The sequence below is a fragment of the Pisolithus orientalis genome (assembly GCF_024613125.1).
Source record: "Pisolithus orientalis strain OTSU chromosome Unknown F5J12scaffold_6, whole genome shotgun sequence".
NCBI classification, from domain to species: Eukaryota; Fungi; Basidiomycota; class Agaricomycetes; order Boletales; family Pisolithaceae; genus Pisolithus; species Pisolithus orientalis.
This window is the reverse complement of record NW_026260787.1, coordinates 1,091,258-1,108,522: the sequence shown is the minus strand read 5'-3', so window position 1 is coordinate 1,108,522 and position 17,265 is coordinate 1,091,258. Positions and strand designations below refer to the sequence as shown.

The 17,265-nt window shown below is 50.0% G+C and overlaps 6 protein-coding genes across 6 annotated transcripts; 3 read left to right on the top strand and 3 right to left on the bottom strand.

The window, feature by feature from the left end:
• Positions 1-50: 50 nt before the first annotated feature.
• F5J12DRAFT_495278 (heterokaryon incompatibility protein Het-C-domain-containing protein) lies at positions 51-4,308 on the top strand. The gene is made up of 24 exons (XM_051739705.1): positions 51-367; positions 425-467; positions 522-637; positions 689-713; positions 771-809; positions 864-899; positions 952-1,014; positions 1,064-1,147; positions 1,201-1,255; positions 1,308-1,441; positions 1,497-1,686; positions 1,752-1,768; positions 1,834-1,839; positions 1,886-2,141; positions 2,194-2,220; positions 2,271-2,324; positions 2,377-2,399; positions 2,456-2,542; positions 2,594-2,614; positions 2,756-2,794; positions 2,850-2,897; positions 2,948-3,033; positions 3,093-3,850; positions 3,916-4,308. Exons 1-24 carry the CDS (start codon positions 267-269, stop codon positions 4,011-4,013), a joined length of 2,406 nt encoding a protein of 801 aa, XP_051602770.1. The 5' UTR covers positions 51-266; the 3' UTR covers positions 4,014-4,308.
• On the bottom strand, positions 4,298-5,116 carry F5J12DRAFT_904286 (uncharacterized protein; the record flags this gene model as incomplete). The annotated part of the gene is made up of 4 exons (XM_051748508.1): positions 4,298-4,423; positions 4,480-4,537; positions 4,628-4,859; positions 5,107-5,116. 4 exons carry the CDS (start codon positions 5,114-5,116, stop codon positions 4,298-4,300), a joined length of 426 nt encoding a protein of 141 aa, XP_051602769.1.
• On the bottom strand, positions 5,058-8,571 carry F5J12DRAFT_814252 (ATP-dependent RNA helicase). Its single transcript, XM_051744975.1, has 12 exons — positions 7,983-8,571; positions 7,807-7,930; positions 7,596-7,750; positions 7,150-7,539; positions 6,969-7,096; positions 6,741-6,922; positions 6,556-6,677; positions 6,339-6,508; positions 6,039-6,268; positions 5,790-5,973; positions 5,556-5,737; positions 5,058-5,494 (listed from the first exon to the last, which is right to left on the bottom strand). Exons 1-12 carry the CDS (start codon positions 8,235-8,237, stop codon positions 5,367-5,369), a joined length of 2,250 nt encoding a protein of 749 aa, XP_051602768.1. The 5' UTR covers positions 8,238-8,571; the 3' UTR covers positions 5,058-5,366.
• Positions 8,572-8,829: 258 nt separating this feature from the next.
• F5J12DRAFT_495270 (uncharacterized protein) lies at positions 8,830-10,796 on the top strand. Its single transcript, XM_051739704.1, has 2 exons — positions 8,830-10,290; positions 10,342-10,796. The coding sequence occupies exons 1-2, from the start codon at positions 9,039-9,041 to the stop codon at positions 10,371-10,373; spliced, it is 1,284 nt and encodes a 427-aa protein (XP_051602767.1). The 5' UTR covers positions 8,830-9,038; the 3' UTR covers positions 10,374-10,796.
• A 76-nt stretch (positions 10,797-10,872) lies between these two features.
• On the bottom strand, positions 10,873-12,047 carry F5J12DRAFT_716587 (isoprenoid synthase domain-containing protein; the record flags this gene model as incomplete). Its single annotated transcript, XM_051741019.1, has 3 exons — positions 10,873-11,247; positions 11,305-11,593; positions 11,650-12,047. The coding sequence occupies 3 exons, from the start codon at positions 12,045-12,047 to the stop codon at positions 10,873-10,875; spliced, it is 1,062 nt and encodes a 353-aa protein (XP_051602766.1).
• An 888-nt stretch (positions 12,048-12,935) lies between these two features.
• Positions 12,936-16,151, top strand: F5J12DRAFT_814245 (uncharacterized protein). Its single transcript, XM_051744974.1, has 15 exons — positions 12,936-13,339; positions 13,393-13,456; positions 13,512-13,565; positions 13,615-13,658; positions 13,718-13,938; positions 13,989-14,038; positions 14,090-14,197; positions 14,246-15,191; positions 15,238-15,290; positions 15,343-15,391; positions 15,450-15,458; positions 15,506-15,642; positions 15,713-15,728; positions 15,784-15,845; positions 15,902-16,151. The coding sequence occupies exons 1-15, from the start codon at positions 13,046-13,048 to the stop codon at positions 16,015-16,017; spliced, it is 2,223 nt and encodes a 740-aa protein (XP_051602765.1). The 5' UTR covers positions 12,936-13,045; the 3' UTR covers positions 16,018-16,151.
• The last annotated feature ends 1,114 nt before the right edge of the window (positions 16,152-17,265 follow it).

The window sequence follows — 17,265 nt, the reverse complement described above, 5'->3', positions numbered from 1 at the left end:
TGGTCCGGCCCAGGCCTCAATAAACCCTTGTCACATTGTGGGGTTTGTGTCGACTACCATGAGTCATATAGCTCTGCCTTGGTTGTATGTATTAGACCCACATTCGCGGGCAGTGCTTGAGGCAGTCATACCAAGGGAATGCCAAGGCTCCCGCTTCCTAAACAGGCCAGCAATCGACACAGCCAATTGGAGCAGTGACGGCAGACGATAAAAGGTCACCCATCTGGCGACTGGCACAGACATCGATCTATCAGTGTTTCTTCACAATGCCTAACCGTATCTCACTATTTCTCGTTGTCTTCGTCGTATTTGCCTTCTGTCTCTCCGACAAGGGTGTGTACGCTTTTGGAGCAGGTAACATTCCATCGTAAGTCTGATTTTGGACGATCATCGTGTTATCTGAGAGAGTCATCTCGCCTTATAGCTTTGCTTATATGGAAGGAAAGGCATTCCGGCACGGTGACATTGTATACCGTCTTGCATGTGACCGAAATTGTCAATGCTTACTGGCCTTCGTTTAGGAGGATACTCTATCTGAACTTCTGAAGAAAGGGGCTGCCGGCGGATTCGGTCTGGCTACTCTGATCTCCAGAGGAACTAAGTTTGGAGGCCTCGACGTCAAACGTGTATATTTCGGGTAAGCTGCAATCTGAAAGTTAACTTCCTATTTCCTCAATCGTGTGGTCAGAAATTGGTTAAGGGATTATAGTCAGGTGACGGCGTTGATCATGTCCCGCATCACTTGTGTTGAAGTATCATCGTGTGTGTAGGCAGTTGATATCGGCACATTGAAGAAAGTCAATATTCAGGCAAGTATCCACCTACCAGATCCGAGTCAGTAACAGTGGTTTCACGCGACTCAGACCATCGTTAACCTGTGCATGGTTCTTGGATTCATGGTATGCGACTACCATACTACGTCAATTCTCAGCTGCATCTAACAATTGGAAGGCCCACGGGTATGCTACAGAAGAATTCGAAGTAACCGTAGAACGCCTGGGCTGCTACCTTCCGGTATACTGTTACTTTTCCGCGTCAGCTTAGCCACTCATCAACTGGACAGACTGAACACATCGACAACCCGAAAGGTTACGGGGATGGTGAAGACGCCCGCAGATATCATCCCGGATTGCGAGGACCAGTAGATGTAATTGTTCAGTGATATGTGCCATGCCCTCCTCATTGATAAATTGGCTTTAGCCTCGAGAGCTGGAAATCGACCCCCGCACCGGGATGAAGAATTACATTGCCAACGGTGAGTTACCAAGTTTCCAGCGAAAGGGATGTTGCCATATGATCACCTCAAGAAAATGGAAACTGGGATACATCTAAAGCCCTCGTCCGACGCACGCTCGAACGATGCATACACCTTGGACGTCAATATCGTTCGACGAATAACAAAGCCGATCAGTACGAGGCGTTCCGCCTTCTCGGACAGGCTGTGAGTGCTTGTACCGTATTTAAGACATTATTTTTTTGATGGGAGTTCCTTATAGTTGCATACTCTGGAGGATTTCCCAGCACATTCCAACTTCTGCGAGCTTTTACTTGTTTCGCAGGGATACAACCAGGTATTTGTTCACGTCGGCGATAGGGTTCGTGTCCAGGCTCCTGGCGGGAGAAGGGTATCACCCCTTGTGACCGGATCGTTCGGGTCCAGCGACTTTTTGCACAGTCTCCTTGGAGGTAAGATCACCCTACTATACGCTGCAGTTGCGTGGTACTGACGGTGCCTGCGATTGACTCACCAGAGGCCACCGATCACCTTGTAGGTTTTACTCCCCCTCCTTACTCCCAGTATAAGCTTACCATAGACCGCCGCATATGTTCTAGAGCGAGGTACGTTGTCCAAACAAGTGATGGACGGGCTTTCACACTGCTGCAGGCATCTGTGACCGACCTCAACAAAGAATTTGACACTGCACGGTCCAAGTCGCAGTCTTCGGGGAAGAGCCCGTTTGACACCTTGCGTGATTTGTTTGTCAGTATCCCTGGTGATACTGGGGGTGACATGACCCGCCAGATAGAGGGTGTTGAAAGGATTCGTGCAGGCCCTGCACAAGGGGGCAAGCGCCCTGAAGACATGAGCCCACAGGAAATACATTCCGTCTTATGGCAGGTCTTGAGTTTCAGAGACTCAGGTCAATCTTTCCTATTTCGTTTTGCCAGAGATTTTCTCACATGTATCGGCAGTAATGAAGAAGATATCTGTAACCATTGGTTCGCCAGCCGGTTCACGCTTTGCTATCCCAATGCTGAACATTCTCTAGAAAAGATTCCAGGATTGGGTACTCTCATAGAGAAGATCAGCGACTCCATTTCTGGTAAGTAGAAACGCATTCGTTTATTAACTTGGGTTTAACATCCCCTGATCAGTGTTCGTTTTTACGACCGTGGAGGTCAGCGAAACCCTCTCGCCACATTATTATTAACTCTTATGGGTGTCTGTTGTCAGCCTTTCGTAAAGCCTGTCCTTCAATCTGCGACGAATGGACTTCAGCTCGCCTCCGCGGAGGTTGTTAACACCCATGATCAATACGAGGTACGACCTTGTACCTTGCAGATGGCCAATTCTACATTTTTTTCCCGCCAGGTGTTCAATGACCCATTGGCTGTAAGTATTTGCACCGGATTGTTATGATCATCACCTCTTTACGAAAGGCATCCGCGCTGCGGGTTTCATTTCTTTTTGTGTCGGATGCTCCAACAGAGCCTCTTAACCAACTAGTGCTGACAAATTCTCGATCTTCCGCAGAGTGATCCCACACATTCCTTCCTGAGCAAGGATCATTTCGTACGTGATCATTGTCTCGTTGTGACTTTCGTAATGAAAGATGTGACATTCGCAGAACCTGATATTGAATGAGCCTGCTGGGCAGTTGGCCAAGATCATCCTCGTGAGTGCGGGAGATGTTCGCTGAGTACACAGGCTGACGGAGTCGTATAGATCCACACGGTCAACTCGGTGGTCAAGGCATGGGATGATACATCCGTCAACATTCACCAAGTCACTGAGGATGTCTTGCAGTGTTTGTAAGTTCTCCCTTCCGCAACTCCATTGCCAATAACGGCTTGCTCTCGTATGGTGTCAGATTCCACCCCGATTTCCATGATCCGAGCTCCAAAATTCAGCGTGAGATGATGCAATACATGAATAGTTGGGTCCAAGGACTTGGCCAGAAGCGTGAGGAGGTGTTAGGGAGACTTACCAAGGAGTCCGTGCGTGCACACCGCAACACTCGCACAGGGGAGAGCGGAGCTTCGGAGGCTCAGGGCACGTTTGCCTACAGCCAGGGTGCCCAAGCCCAGCAATCCGTCCAGGGGTATGCCCAGTCTGTCCCGGGGGTTGCACAGGTTCAGTCGCTTCTGGGCCGCACGGGCGGGATTATGCGAGAGGCACCAAGTGAACCGTTGAATCCCCGTATTCCATCGAGCGAGTATACTCCGGGTCCGCAGCATTCGATTGGCATGGGAGGTACGCCGTCTTTCCCGAGTGCTGCAAGCGCGTATACACCCCCGTCCGGTCCTCCTTTCCCACACAAGAGCTCATACGCACCGAGCTCTGCCTATGCCCCGTCTCCGTCATCTATGGGGGGTCCCTCGTTCCCCGGTGTTCAAAACGTACCTAACGCGAGTCCGCATATGTCTTCATATGCACCGTCATACACCAACCCTGCTTCCCGTGGCGGAGGGCCCTCATTTCCTGAAGGCCGTGGACACGGGCCTGCTCACCATTCGAGCCCGTCATCTGCGTATATGTCCCCGCATGGGCATGCCGCCCACATGGGCTTTCCAAGTGCGAGCATGCCGCCCGGAGGAGGCCCTGCTTTTCCAGACGTGTCTCATGCGTATGGAGGGGGGACAGGTGAATTTAGGATCTCATCGCCTGGGAGAGGACACAGGCATGAGCCTCACCAAGAACAACGCCAGTACGGACAACAGCACCAGCCTCATCAACACCCACGTGGTGGTTCATACGGGGGCAGGCGGTATTAGCGTGTATGTTGTATTGATTCGTAGTGTGTTCAACTCGAGAGCTTCGGTCCTGGGAAAGAATGTGGGAAGACAATGACGAAAGGCAGTAAATTTGAGATTCAGATCCGTTTGTTGAAGCAGTAGATGAGTTTGATATATCAAGTTTAATGTCTGCAGTATCGTACTCTGAAAAGTGGATTTTACTAAGTGAACCAATAGCAGACACGGAGCTGAGTTAGAAGTACAATGTAGGGTGTGATAATAAAGATATAGGTTACGTGGCATAATCAGGGGCAGATAATTGCTTGGAACATTACTTGCATTAAGAAGTGACTTCCTCACGTTCCAGGATGGTCATGAGGCCGGGGATGTTACGGACTCTATCAAGTGCGATTGGTTTCTGAGGATCGGGTCGCGACGACCGTGAGGCAGAAGCAAGATAGCGTACCTACACGCATCTCATGAGTAACCAGGGAAACAGATGGAGCAGGACAAAAGACATACCCGAACCCTGTATAGCCCGGTTCTGGGGTCCTTTGGTATACGTATCGTGAACTCCCAGCTGTCAAGGGAACATGCGATAGTCAGCCCCAGCCCCATGCTCTGTCGCCACAACATTGTGTTCTGAATGACAAGCATGCAGGGAACCTACCTCTCCTCCACAAGCACGTTGGCACCCAGAAACTCCGCTTTCTCCAGTAGACTCATCCGCGTGGCTCGCAATAGCTTCGGAACATCGACGCCGCCCTTGCATGTAAATAGGTCGGAGTGGACTACAGAGACGCGACGTCGACTGGTAGCACCTTCACCAGAGAGCGACGGATGTGTGTGCGGTTCATCGCCAGAGGAGCACTGGAGTACCTCGGCTTTGGACCTGTCTCTGGCTCGTCGCAATTTGACAAATACGTTGGCCATGGATGGGATGGTTAAAGGCATAGTGACTGGGGACGGTGGAGGCGACGCGATCATGTCTGAGAGTCACTATAGGGTAGCTTTTTGAACTCTTTTATGGTCTCAGGCGAAGGTGCAGGCCAGCGTCAGTGGTGAGCCGTGAATCAGGCTATAAGTAAGTTATCGCGGGCGGAGTTTGTATCGAGGCATCCATCTCCATTTGGAGGGTGGGAAGGACGCCATCAGCCATGGTACGTACATACATACTAGCGTCACCCGCGTATGTATGTACAGACAGCTTCCGACTGTTTCAGTGAGTGGTGCCGGCCAACGTCATAGCAAGCCTGCTGCCTCGTGCCAAGGGTCACAACAATATCCCTGCATACCCAACAGTTTTCGCGACGCCATCAACATCGCCACGCATCCATCATATGCATATGATGGAGAACACCGTGGATCCCCGCTCCGCGTGTCGTCTCTCTCGTACCACGGTCACAGCTTCAGGAACGAACACCACACCACTCCTCTGGTTCCTTTTTTCCTTTCTTCACCTTAGGTTTCTTTGTCCTTGCGGCTACTAAATCATCACCGGCATCCGTCCTCTTCAGGCCCAACATCGTTTCATGAACTACACGTGTTCCATCTAGTCAGTCGCCTAGGCTCGACCTGGACACGACGATTCCGCTTACCGTTGCCCTCCACAAGATCGTCGGCAATCGGTCGACTGCCAAACGTGATATATTTCGCGGATACACCTCGTACGAGGAGAGGTTTGGAGAGCAGCTCTCGTAACTCGGCTTTCAGAGAAGCTGTTTTTGTTTTGGTTCTTTTTTGTTGGCGTCTCGAAGGATTGCTTTCGTCCTCTGAGGCGCTGCAGGGGGATCAATATAGAATCGCGAGTCCTTAATTGCGTGGCCACTTGCCTCATGAAATCAGGGTCAAGTTCTATATCCATCGCTTCTGCCGTATCTTTCAACCAGTGACGCTCATGGTTTTGCTTCTTGACTTTGTGCTGCTGTAGATCGATCTGTCGTGCAAGATGAATACGAGCCTTCAAGTCGTCGAGTAGGGTCGTCTCGACCGAAATTGCCGGAAAGTCATCCTCGCCTGTAGCCGGACGTGTAACCTATCTGAGCAAGTGTCGCATTGCGAAAATGCGAGAAAAGACATACGACGTCCGAGCTTCGCTAACAGTGATCTCGCAACTCTCCTTTCTTCGGGTGAACACATGAGCAAGCTAAATCCCTTCTGCATCGCACGTGCGGTACGCCCATTCCGGTGTACGAACACATCCGCGGATCGCGGAATCTGATAATGTATAACATGATCAACAGCTGGGATATCAAGACCTCGTGCTGCGATATCGGTGGCGAGTAGAACAGCCTTTGGTGTCAATTTGAACCTGTCAGTCATTGAGACTCCGATCAGCAAAGAAGACAGGGGTGTCAAAGCGTGCGAGAAACCAGAACTACCTGTCGAGATTCTTCAGCCGTTGGCGCTGCTCTAGTTGGGAGTGCAGTGGGAATGCTTTAAGGTTAAGCAATTCTAGTAAAGGAAGGAGGCGCCGGATGCCGTCGATAGCCGATAAGAACACGAGGGAACGTCCTGGGTACCGTAACAGGAAGTAATAGAGATACACATCCTGCGGATGATGTCAACGGATATCCCGGTAATATGAAGCCGGCGTACCTTGTCGGAAGAGAGGCACTCGAGCCTGCTGAGCTGGAGTGTGGATACAGCACCATCACTTGGGCTAATGTCAATGATGTCTGGCTGTGGATCACGGAAGTCGAGGCGTAAAAGGAGGTCATCTGTACAAAAGATTCTGGGTTAAGGAACGCGGTCCAAAATCGAAGTTTAAGGGAGTTACTGACCGATGGTGCTGAGGGGCTTGTGATCACCTTTTGTGCGACTTTTATGCCGTGAGCGTTTTTTGAGGTTACGTTGGAGTTCCTTGCTGAGCGTTGCAGAGAACACGAACGTTTGCATCGAGTCTCGAGTCGGCTGTCCTGCTGCATCTGACAGGTCACCGCTTTCAGGTTTTATCTCGTCTCGCCTGGGTTGTAATTAGCGGATAGTTCAGAGTAAGGGGTTACTCTCACTTCGACTGACGCCTAGTTAGACGGAGAATCTTATCCATTTCCTCGAAGTGTCCTGCCTCGATCATACGATCGGCTTCATCAAGGACAAGAAACCTCAATCTCCGTATTTGGTTCACCAACGCTTCATCCTACCGGAGATATAAGTCAATTACATATTAAATAAGGACAGGCCAAGACTCACCTCCTCAAGAATATCCCACAACCTCCCAGGGGTTGCAACAATGACATCGACCGAGCGGTCCAAAACACGGCGCTGTCGTTGTACGGACATACCTCCGACAAGTACAGCAATACTCACGAGGGGCACGTGGTACCCATGCTGCCTCACCGATACTCCTGGCTTATCCGACAGCAACTCCCTAGCAGTGAGATCAGTCTCTTCCGGCTCATTCTTGACACCACCATCGATAACCCTAGCGAATGCGTTAAGATGATCTGAGACCTGTAATGCGAGTTCCCTGGTTGGGGCAAGGATCAGAGCTTGCAGCTCTCTCTGGTTTGTTGGCGAGCGCGGACCCGAAAGTATGTGGTGAATGATAGGGAGACCGTACGCAAGCGTTTTTCCCGACCCCTGTGGATAGAAAGTCATCAATTTCATGCTGTGGCGGAATATGCATGTTCACAAACTGTTTCCGCGACTCCGATGACGTCGCGACCAGATAGAGCGGGTGGAATAGCTTTGGACTGGATAGGAGTGGGAGAGATGAATTTGCGTGAGTGGAGAACTTGAAGGATATGAGGGTGGAGGGTGAAGTGGTGCCAGTCGGGTAACAGCGCTGCACCTGTGGAAATGGAAGTGTCAATCACTAGGTTAGGTGCAGAACGAAACCAGTCCTACTGTCGAAGGTGCATAACGGGGGAGAATGAGATTCATTCGCCTCGATTGCTTCTGAAGGTGAGTGATGATCATGAGCAGGCTCTTCGTCACTGCCTAGGCTCTCGTCGTCAGGCGTCTGGAGCACCTAACCTGAAGGTTAAACTGGTTGCGCAGGAGGGAGGGCTTTTGGAACGAACGTTGAATTTTACAACTCGTCCTCGATCCGTATTTTCATAGATCACTTCAACGTCGTCGACCTCCTCCAGTTCCAAAATGCCGTCGTCTTCTTCAAGGCCTGACCCCACAGATTTCGAAACGGCTTTCCACGGTAGGCTCTCCGCTGATGTGAAAGAAGCCTTTACGCGTTTTCTCGAGGAGCCACGCTGCGAGCTCGCTTTTCGTTTCAATTTTGTCTTGGACAAGTTCGCCTCCATCTTTGTGGGCTCCTTCATATGTTCCCTTGGGAAAATTTGGCCTGTATGATCGACTGGTACTAGTACGTAAACGGTAAGCTAGTTGATCCTGAAATCAAAGTCTTGCACCTTTGTTAATGCAGTGAAACATATTGGTTAGCTTCGCCGTCGGAGTACAATTCGAGGTCCGGCATCAATAGCAGCCAAGTGATCGACCAGGCACACGTGCAACTCTCAGAAAAAATTGTAGGGAAGGCAGCATGTTTAGCACGACGGAAGAACTTTACGTCTAGCGGATTAGATTGAAAATATTGGAATGGGGGGTTTATTGACCCAGCTTTTTCTCTGCGGCAACTGGCCCCGAAGAGCAACCGCGGGATTTATATACATATGTACGTAAAATATTATGATGAGAGTATGATAAGAGCCAACATGCCCTTAAAGCCCCAGTGATGCTTGTCTCCGCAATGATATGTTCTTCGAGGGAGAGTTGGGGTATGTATACCCTGGCCACGAATCACGATGGTCTCAGTATCTTAGATTCCTCTATCAATGTTTGGCAATGGCCTTCCAATCCGAACAAACATTTTAAGTGCTCCGCATCCAAATTGGGGACATTTGTGGGTCCAAATTTTAACGCCTGTCTAGTGACATCCCTGAGTACGAACCTGCTTCTCCACGTTTTCTATACATACACCTGCTCGTCCCTACCTCGAGCAATTCTCCAAACACTGGCTAGGTCTCCCGACCCTTGTTCGTGTCGGTCGGTTCTTAACATGTGAGTGGTAAACACACTTGGAGCCACTTAGCTGAGCCGATCTATGAAGCTCAAGACAAGACATGCTGTCACTCCCCAACATACCCGTGGAGGTCTGGAGACATATTTTTGTCCAGATCATCAGAATACCCGGCCTTCTTCTGACTGACCGAACAGACCCCTTCTCGCCGGTTAGGGAGGCCGATCTCTTCTGTGACCGAGACCTTCGGACACGAGTAGCAATGTTACTGGTCTGTAAAGGCTGGCACGGCATGATATCTGAGTTGATCCACGAACATGTCCATCTGACTTCGGTATGCCAAGTCGACATCATGGCATCTCGCTTCGAACGGAGCAAGTTGTATGACGGTCGACGCCACCTTGGCACCCACACTCGCCGTATAGACATTAGCATTCACAATCCTACCCCAAAAGTCATGACCAATTTGGCTCGGATCTTGAGGTGTACTCCAAACCTCGAGATATTCACCAATAGCAATTCCTACACGACGTTATCTGTAGGTTCTCAGTACATATCCCCTCCATTCTGCACCTCCAGCGACGTCATACAAGCCATCTTGAGTACCAGTGCATCCTCACTTCGCCGTCTCGAGTGGACGTGCAACGAATGTCCGTCGTGGGACGATTTGATGTTATTGTTACGCGCGTTGCATGGCCTTTGCAGTCTCACCCTTGCAAACATTTATGGCTCATACCCCGAAAGAATCAAGAGGGAGTATCTCATACTACCTAACCTTCGGACCCTTATCCTAGGAGATAGTCCCTCATTTTCACATGCATCACTTGGCAACGTGCCTCTCAATACGCTCCTGACGATGCTTTCCGACTCTTCGGACCAACTCCCCTGTCTACAAAGATTGGAGGGTTTTTCACCCTTCAGTCCCACCTTCTTGAGCACTCATGGTTACAAAATTCGCATCATCCGTACCGTCGCGTACACTCCTCTATTACCAGATATCATCGCCAAGTGCACCAACCTCGAGACATTCATCACCATATTCCCCCACCAATTCTTAGATCAGCTGACACATTCGTCGCTGAGACGCATTGGAATATTTCCAATCAGTGAAGACGTGGTTGGAGTCCCCGCGCAGATATTCAACGCGTACATCATGAAGCCGTTAGAAGATCTTATGTGTCAGATCGAACAGTCCGATCTGCCTAGCTTGGCTCACGTCCGTCTGAGGAACGTGGGCACGCTCGCTGGTGTCGTCAACTACCCTGTATTTATCCGGAAATGGCAGGACCGCTGGAGATCCAGGGACGTCCGGTTCGATGACAAAGGCGGACAATCGTTCGATGCTGATGCTCTAGGTAAGTTACAACTTTATAACATGATAAACGCTAATCGGAGTCAACCTGTAGACGCGGACGAGAGATCGGCAATTGATTCATAAGGGCACCGCTGATACATTTTGCACCTGACTCGTTCGTTTTCTTTTCGTCTCCTTGCGTACTCTTTTACATAAAGCCGCGCGACTACCCTCATTCCACATTGACACTGGTTTTTTCTTCTTTTCGGCATCATCAGTCATATATATGTTAGTAGGGCCCGAGGTCTTCCACGGGCACCTTTCTCACCGCCCGGAGAATAATATCGCCTATTGCGTACGGTACTTATCATCCAGCAATATCACACAAGCTAACTGCCTCGCTACACTCCAATTCCTAGTTATAATATTTGTGAGTCCGTCCGCGGTCCCGATGGTCGCCCTAGATTAGCCTATAAGATACATATCATGCGAAAATAGTCCACGAGAAAGGAGTGTTGGTGCTTGGCCCATGATGGTTCATAAGTTAGATAGCCGTATAGATACTAGACATGGCTGAAGGATGTTTGCCGGCTCCGCCGCTGGAACGGAAGTTAGCTTACCAGTGACCAAAGCCACAGCGACGCTAAAGGGTCAACTTACTAGGTAAGAATGTACGCCCTGATAGCAGCTTTCGCGGTGGGAGTAGCTTGAGGACTCTCGTCTTCTTAACTTCGTGTCCACGCCTTCCGAAGTAACGTTCGGTATCGAACGACCAGTGTAAACTACCAACTATCCAGTCCGCAAGTCCCTCGACATAAATTGCAACGTCCCGATCGATCTTGGGATCCCATGAAGGCAATTGCCCGCGGCATTCAATAAAGCGGTCAATGGACTGTTTGCAGAGGTCCCCGACGAAATTGAAGGCACTTTGCAAATCAATGCCCCGTTCGTTCATGATGACGTCAATCATATTATGCGTGTGTCCCTTTGATTGCTCGACATTGTAGGAAAATATGTCCTATACCGCTTCATGATGAGAAAAAGAAAGTCCAACAATAATGGATATGTTACTGACATTCGACCAGGTAACGAGATCGTTAGTCGCTTCTCCTAGACTGAGAATTAACGGATGATTCATGACTTCATCGGGTATATCGAGGTCGTAGGCGTATTCCACGAGCGCCCAACATGGCTTGCATCCGCTTGTATCACGACGGAGCGCAATGTATGACTCGAGGTCAGGGATAAAGCTCTTGGCGCGGTCGGTCGCTTGCTCGTTGATGGCTTGGAAAAAGAGTTCCAAAGTTTCGACAAAGCGTTGGCATGCCCCGGGGCTTGCGGTCTTGATAATCCGCCTATAAAAGCTGATCAAGTGAACCGTGAGTGTCCGTGTCGCTGGGGGTGCATGTCAAAAACTTACCTCCGGGTCATCCGACTCAGCCGGACATTGGATCGGTATGTATACGGATGATGCAAAGAATTCATAACGACGTTCGCAACCTCTGTTATGGAGCGGTTGTCCATGTCATCTGACAAATTATCGAGATGGAATAGCCAATTCAGAAAATCGCTAACAACACGGAGTTGAGGATATCCGGCGTTCGGGTAGCACATTGCAGTGAGTTTGCCGGCCTTCAGCCCGCGGAAGGAACGGCGAGTGCTCTCGTTGAGATTGTCACTCCTAAACAGCCACCTCTCGGACTCTGCGGAGAGCCTTCTTTGATGTATGCTACTTCGCAATGCGAATACACAGTGTGACACGAGGTCAGGGATGATGACCTTAGTGGGGGAAGAAGGACATAGCGTGGGCGGAAACATGGCGAGTGTGGTGGACGAAAGTGGTGGCAGGAGCATCTCTTATAGGATGTCGAGAAGACCGATGAGTAAAGTTCTGATTGCGATTGCCTGCTAGCCCGCGGCGCACGACTTCTACTGACCTCAAGCATCTATGAATCAGCAAGAGACACAGACAGCGCACAAAGGTAATGGTCACAACTTTACGGGATAGGGGGGCAGTGATCGGGTAAGAGGAGTCGAGTGGCTAAGCAGAGTCCACGCTCGCTCGAAGTCCATTTTGGGGTTTCTCCCCGGACATTCGGACATTCCGCTCACTTACTGTGTACTTACCTCCATGGTCGTACCGGAATTGTTTCAAAAGTTGGTTCAAGATAGGTTCACGTTATTTCAAGGCACGAAACCTTCGGGAACAGGGCATCCCGACGTCGAAGGTAGCGTGGTGTATTCAGGGGATTGCGAATAGCAGAGGCTCGTCATTCTTACTCGCTGATATGGCATGCGGGGAAAGGCTGCATAGTCGTATGTATATCCATCGAAGATTTTGGTGAATTAAACCAGTTTGCGCATGGAAGTGAATCATGGAGGACGGAAACACGGCGATGACGTGCCCGGCATGTTGCTTCAATTGTACTAGTACGATCCGTTCCTGACCGCACCGCACCATGAACAGCGCTGAACGTCACCGTTCTTGCACTGCACTACTACAAAGACCGATCAGTGAGATTGCAAAACGGAGGGCAAAAGGTTTAATTCACAATTCGCGATATCTCTAGACCTTGGCGGCATCTGGGTGACAAAACACCACGCGGTGTTCCCGAGATTTAATAATTGGCCTCAACGCTGTGCTTTCGCCGGCATCATGCAAGCTAGAAGTGGGACTGACTAGGATGCTTATGTAATACGACCGCAGTTCGTCATTGAGCGTCCAAGGATTGGGCTTTGCAAGACCGCGTCCACGGGGAGGTAACAGGGAGACTAACACCCCGAGGCCGTCTTGCCTGCGACATTCGTTGTTTTCCATGAGGAATCCTGTGCAATCGAGTAGCTCCCCTTTACCACCCAGAAGATTGTTCGGTGTCCCCAACGCACTAGGGATCCAGTTACATGGAGATGCTAGTCCGCCTTCCGCAAGTTGGGATGATAGGCAATCTTCGGCAACATCCCCACCTCGGATTCAGCCTAGAGCAAGCTTCCCACATGGGCACACGGTGAAGTCCTCAACCTCTGAGCGCCCACCAATTCCTAGTGCGCTCCATGGCGGAGAGTCGGGGATGACCCCCCTCCCCATTCTGTCCATGACAGTTTTGTCTATTGTCAGTTTCACGCCTACTGTGCCGCGTCCCTGCTATGCTGAGCCGTTACATAGACCATGCTTGGAGAGTTCTTGTCTGCTAATGTAGCCATGCCATTTCTGTTATTCATGGTGAAGGGTGCGCGAACTGAGACAGGTATCATTTTCGAGAGGGGATTCACATTGTTCCCTAGGGTTCCACGAGTTTGAAGACGAGGCAGACGTTGCCTTTTATACAGGTGTACTAGGTGCGGTGGTTTAACACCGTCTATGAACAGGCTTCTCATCGCCGTCCAGTGGCCGCGTTCTTCTTCACTCAGTTCTTCACGTCTCTCCTATGGGCAAGTTTGATAGCTTTCCTTTCCTTTCGTGAAGTTCATGCAGTTGATCTTCGATTCAGGCCACTGTTGCTGAGCGGCACGGTCGTCGAATTGTCCTGACACTTTCGCTATTTGGCAGCGCAGTTACTGTTATGATTTTTGGTACATGCACCTCTCTCCGTCAGGCCCTTGTCGCTCGCCTTCTCCAAGGTATCTTCGCAGGGGCGGTGGGGGTTGCGCGTGGAACTGTCACGTCAGTGACCGATATCACAAATGACGGACGAGCGTATGCGATCTTGGGGTGCGAATTATGGTTTCCTTCTTATGAAGAAACACTCATATTCTGCACAGTTTCTGTTGGGGGATCGGTGGTGTGGCGGGCGCAATCATTGGGGGGTCGCGTACGTTAGCCACTTATGACATCTCAACTCTGTATTTGACTTGCTTTTTAGTCGAACAACCTGCGGAGAAGTGGCCAGAAACTTTTGGACAGGTACATATTTTGGTGAAGTACCCCTACCTTCTTCCGTGTGCCGTGGCCGGAAGTATCACTATGATTGGTCAGTTGTCTCTTTAACTGCCCCTTAATTACTTTCACACCTTGTTAGGTTCGTTCTTGTCCCTGTTCCTGACCCGTGACGGAGGACCAAGGGGAGGCGCGATTCGCTTGCCTCTGGAAAAAGCCTCAAATCAACCATTGGTGATACCCGAAGAAGCCGATACGGTTGATCCACGAAGCAGAGAGTCGCCGTTAGGCATTATAGGGTCATTGAAGAAGAAGTGGTCGGGTCGACTGCCGGGGTTCCTTTCACCATCGTCTCTATACTTCGGTGCCAAGAATCCTTCCGCGACCTCCGTTCCTCTCTTGTCATCGCCCCTGGATCAACCCCATGCTCAGGCAGCTCGATTCAGTGGGTCAGCGTACGGGTACAACGGAAATCATGGGCTTGCTAGCTCACTAAGTCGTGGAAGCATGGAGAACAGACTGAGGCGGCGAAGGGAGTACCATGATGGAAGATCGTTCACGGACCGTGATTACTCAGACCTCAATTTTACCCAAAAGCTTCTGTTGGCGAATGAGAACGCGGTGACAAACATTGCTGATCTTTGGGTTGCGGCCGCGATGAATGTAGACAAGGAGGATTTATACTCAAACCGTGAAGTATACTCAGCAGAAGACGGGGTATTTCGCGAGGAATATACTGATCGGGATGCCACCGGGTCGTTACATTTGGATCGCGCACCCCAAGACGCCAACAGCGTTGGGCATGCCGGCATCATAGCACATCGTACCTCTCCTGGCGTTCGAAGCATATTCTCTCATCCAGGTGTGCGCACGCCATCTGCTGTTCTCGACGCATTGGCTCGCGCGGAAATGGACTGGGGAACCTCTCCTGTTCCCAACCGGACTCACGCAGGTGGCGTGGAGGACGATGGCATTGACAGGACTCCGTCACTTGCATCGCAATTACCCATCCCCATCATTATTCAGTACGGCTTGCTAGCACTTCACAGCACCACACATGATCAAATTTTCTTGTCGTACCTCGTGACGTAAGTGGTATTGCGCTTCTCATGTTCCAATGCTGACTATGCAAAGTGACTACCAATCTGGAGGCCTTAACCTCAACCCTGCCGATTTCTCGCAGCTCAGTATGTTCAGCTGATAAACGTGCTGGCTTGGCACTGACCCCAACGACTGTAGTTGCATTGATGTGTCTCGCACAGATCGTGTATCAATTTTACCTTTATCCGTAAGTGCTGTCTCGCTGCGTGCACTCATTATGCGCTCAAAGTGTTTGAACAATGTAGGAATATCGGGCACGTAAATTCGTCCTACTGGGACCATACTACTAACTCTATTGCAGGCCACCCAGGGGGCGTTTCTCCCACCTTTCCATGTTTCGCCTAGGATCGTTATTATTCATTCCGGCATACTTAACTGTAACCATATATCGCGTTTTTGCCAGCCCTTCTGCTGAAAACAATTTCATCCTGTTGTCTGGTATGTTTTCACTACGTTTTGTGAGATCTCTGTTTGATTTTCTTTGATTTTCTCCTTCATTTTTTCGAAGCCCTTGCTCTCAGCACGTAAGTATCACCTCCAATTGCGAGTGGTTCCTCTGTGAAGCTGACCCTGCTAAAGTGCGGTGCGCTTTTGCGGTACTACTTTCGGATATACCGCAGTGTCTATCCTTCTCAATTACAGTGCGTCTATTTACTCAACCCTTTGTATACTAACCTAACTTCTAAATGTCCATCAGTGACGCCCCCACAAGCTGTGGGTTTTGCCAACGGCGTAGCGCAGAGTATAGTGAGTCTCGCGCGTTGTCTTGGGCCTATTCTGGGAGGCTACGTGAGTGTGCAGCTCGTTTCATGACACCATTACATTGAATATGTCCAGCTCTGGTCCATAAGTACCCAGAATAACCCCTCTGGATATCCGATGGGTTTCTTCGCCTGCGCAGGTGCATGTGGAATTGCTGTGGCCCTTAGCCTTCTCATTCGATGAGCGTTGTCCACTTCAAACTAATTTTCTGCAGCATTTTGGTATGGCAACGAGCAATGTCTTTTGTATCATAGAAAAGTAGACAAAATATGCTGAGTTCCCCCTCTTCCCTACTGAACTACGTCCACCTGGAGCTCATTTTCAGGGAAACATGAATCAACTCGCCAACTGAGAGTCGACCAACAGTACCTGAAGCGCAAATGTCAGACTGTTTAGATGTAGGCAGATCGGCGTTGTCACTGCATCCTGCGTAGCCAAGTCTAAGCTTCCCTAGAAACTAAGTCATCGCAGTGGCACTGACAAAACTAGGACATTGTCAGTGGAACAGCAAGTATCATGACAGTCGAGAATGATCAATGAAGCTTGAAGATCCGTCGTACGGTCACCAGCCCGCCAACTCGCATCTTGGCGGTAACAATGAACTCATTGTTGCGCACAAGAGGCTTGGTAAGTATGGAATGCAAGCAAACCCCGGATTTGTGTACATGACCGAACCCGAGTGTTGAAGAATGTTGTACAAAGGCGTCGACAATGGCGTGCCAACAGACCAGGAGTAGTTCTGTAACTCGGTCTCGCGTTACACCTATGAACACGGTCTTCCGGCGAACAATACCACCAGCAACCTGCTGCCGATATTGGTCGTGGTACACCAAGTGGAGGGTGATAGCAGAACAATTCATGGACTACAATCGCCATGTACGTAAATACCGCGCAGTGGCGAATCGACGATGTACAGGTAGACGAGCAGCAGTATGTGCAACATAGTATGCGCAACAAGAGTCTTGAGTCAAGGAAATGAATATTATGTAAAGGAAGGTGTGAGGTACGCACCAATGCACTTCACGCCTTCTCGTTTGCTATCTCATGAGTAATAGGGGTTCCTTGGGCCATCTCTTCGTGTATTATCTTCTCCAGGGCATCTTCACCATCAAAAATGGCTGCGGTCTCTTCTAATGTCCTGTTTTTGGTTTCAACCAGGAAGACCCACAAGAACATGAACTTGACTGCCGACCAGCAAACATCATCAGCAAAACACAAAAATGTGTTAGTAACTCATAGCTGCCCATAGTATTTGCACAATTCCATATTAGTCCAAAGCAATGTCAAGCATCCTAGCAA

What these genes read in the sequence shown, in the direction of transcription:
- F5J12DRAFT_495278 (XM_051739705.1), top strand. Translation starts at nt 267, where the DNA reads ATGCCTAACCGTATCTCACTATTTCTCGTTGTCTTCGTCGTATTTGCC. An exon ending in TGTTCAATGACCCATTGGCT is followed by an intron (nt 2,615 to 2,755) that starts GTAAGTATTTGC and finishes GATCTTCCGCAG; the next exon opens with AGTGATCCCACACATTCCTT. An exon ending in AGTTGGCCAAGATCATCCTC is followed by an intron (nt 2,898 to 2,947) that starts GTGAGTGCGGGA and finishes GGAGTCGTATAG; the next exon opens with ATCCACACGGTCAACTCGGT.
- F5J12DRAFT_814252 (XM_051744975.1), bottom strand. Translation starts at nt 8,237, where the DNA reads ATGAAGGAGCCCACAAAGATGGAGGCGAACTTGTCCAAGACAAAATTG. An exon ending in CGGCTGAAGAATCTCGACAG is followed by an intron (nt 6,269 to 6,338) that starts GTAGTTCTGGTT and finishes AATGACTGACAG; the next exon opens with GTTCAAATTGACACCAAAGG. An exon ending in GTTAGCGAAGCTCGGACGTC is followed by an intron (nt 5,974 to 6,038) that starts GTATGTCTTTTC and finishes GTCCGGCTACAG; the next exon opens with GCGAGGATGACTTTCCGGCA.
- F5J12DRAFT_495270 (XM_051739704.1), top strand. Translation starts at nt 9,039, where the DNA reads ATGCTGTCACTCCCCAACATACCCGTGGAGGTCTGGAGACATATTTTT. An exon ending in GTTCGATGCTGATGCTCTAG is followed by an intron (nt 10,291 to 10,341) that starts GTAAGTTACAAC and finishes GTCAACCTGTAG; the next exon opens with ACGCGGACGAGAGATCGGCA.
- F5J12DRAFT_814245 (XM_051744974.1), top strand. Translation starts at nt 13,046, where the DNA reads ATGAGGAATCCTGTGCAATCGAGTAGCTCCCCTTTACCACCCAGAAGA. An exon ending in TCTTCACGTCTCTCCTATGG is followed by an intron (nt 13,659 to 13,717) that starts GCAAGTTTGATA and finishes TCTTCGATTCAG; the next exon opens with GCCACTGTTGCTGAGCGGCA. An exon ending in CGAGCGTATGCGATCTTGGG is followed by an intron (nt 13,939 to 13,988) that starts GTGCGAATTATG and finishes TATTCTGCACAG; the next exon opens with TTTCTGTTGGGGGATCGGTG.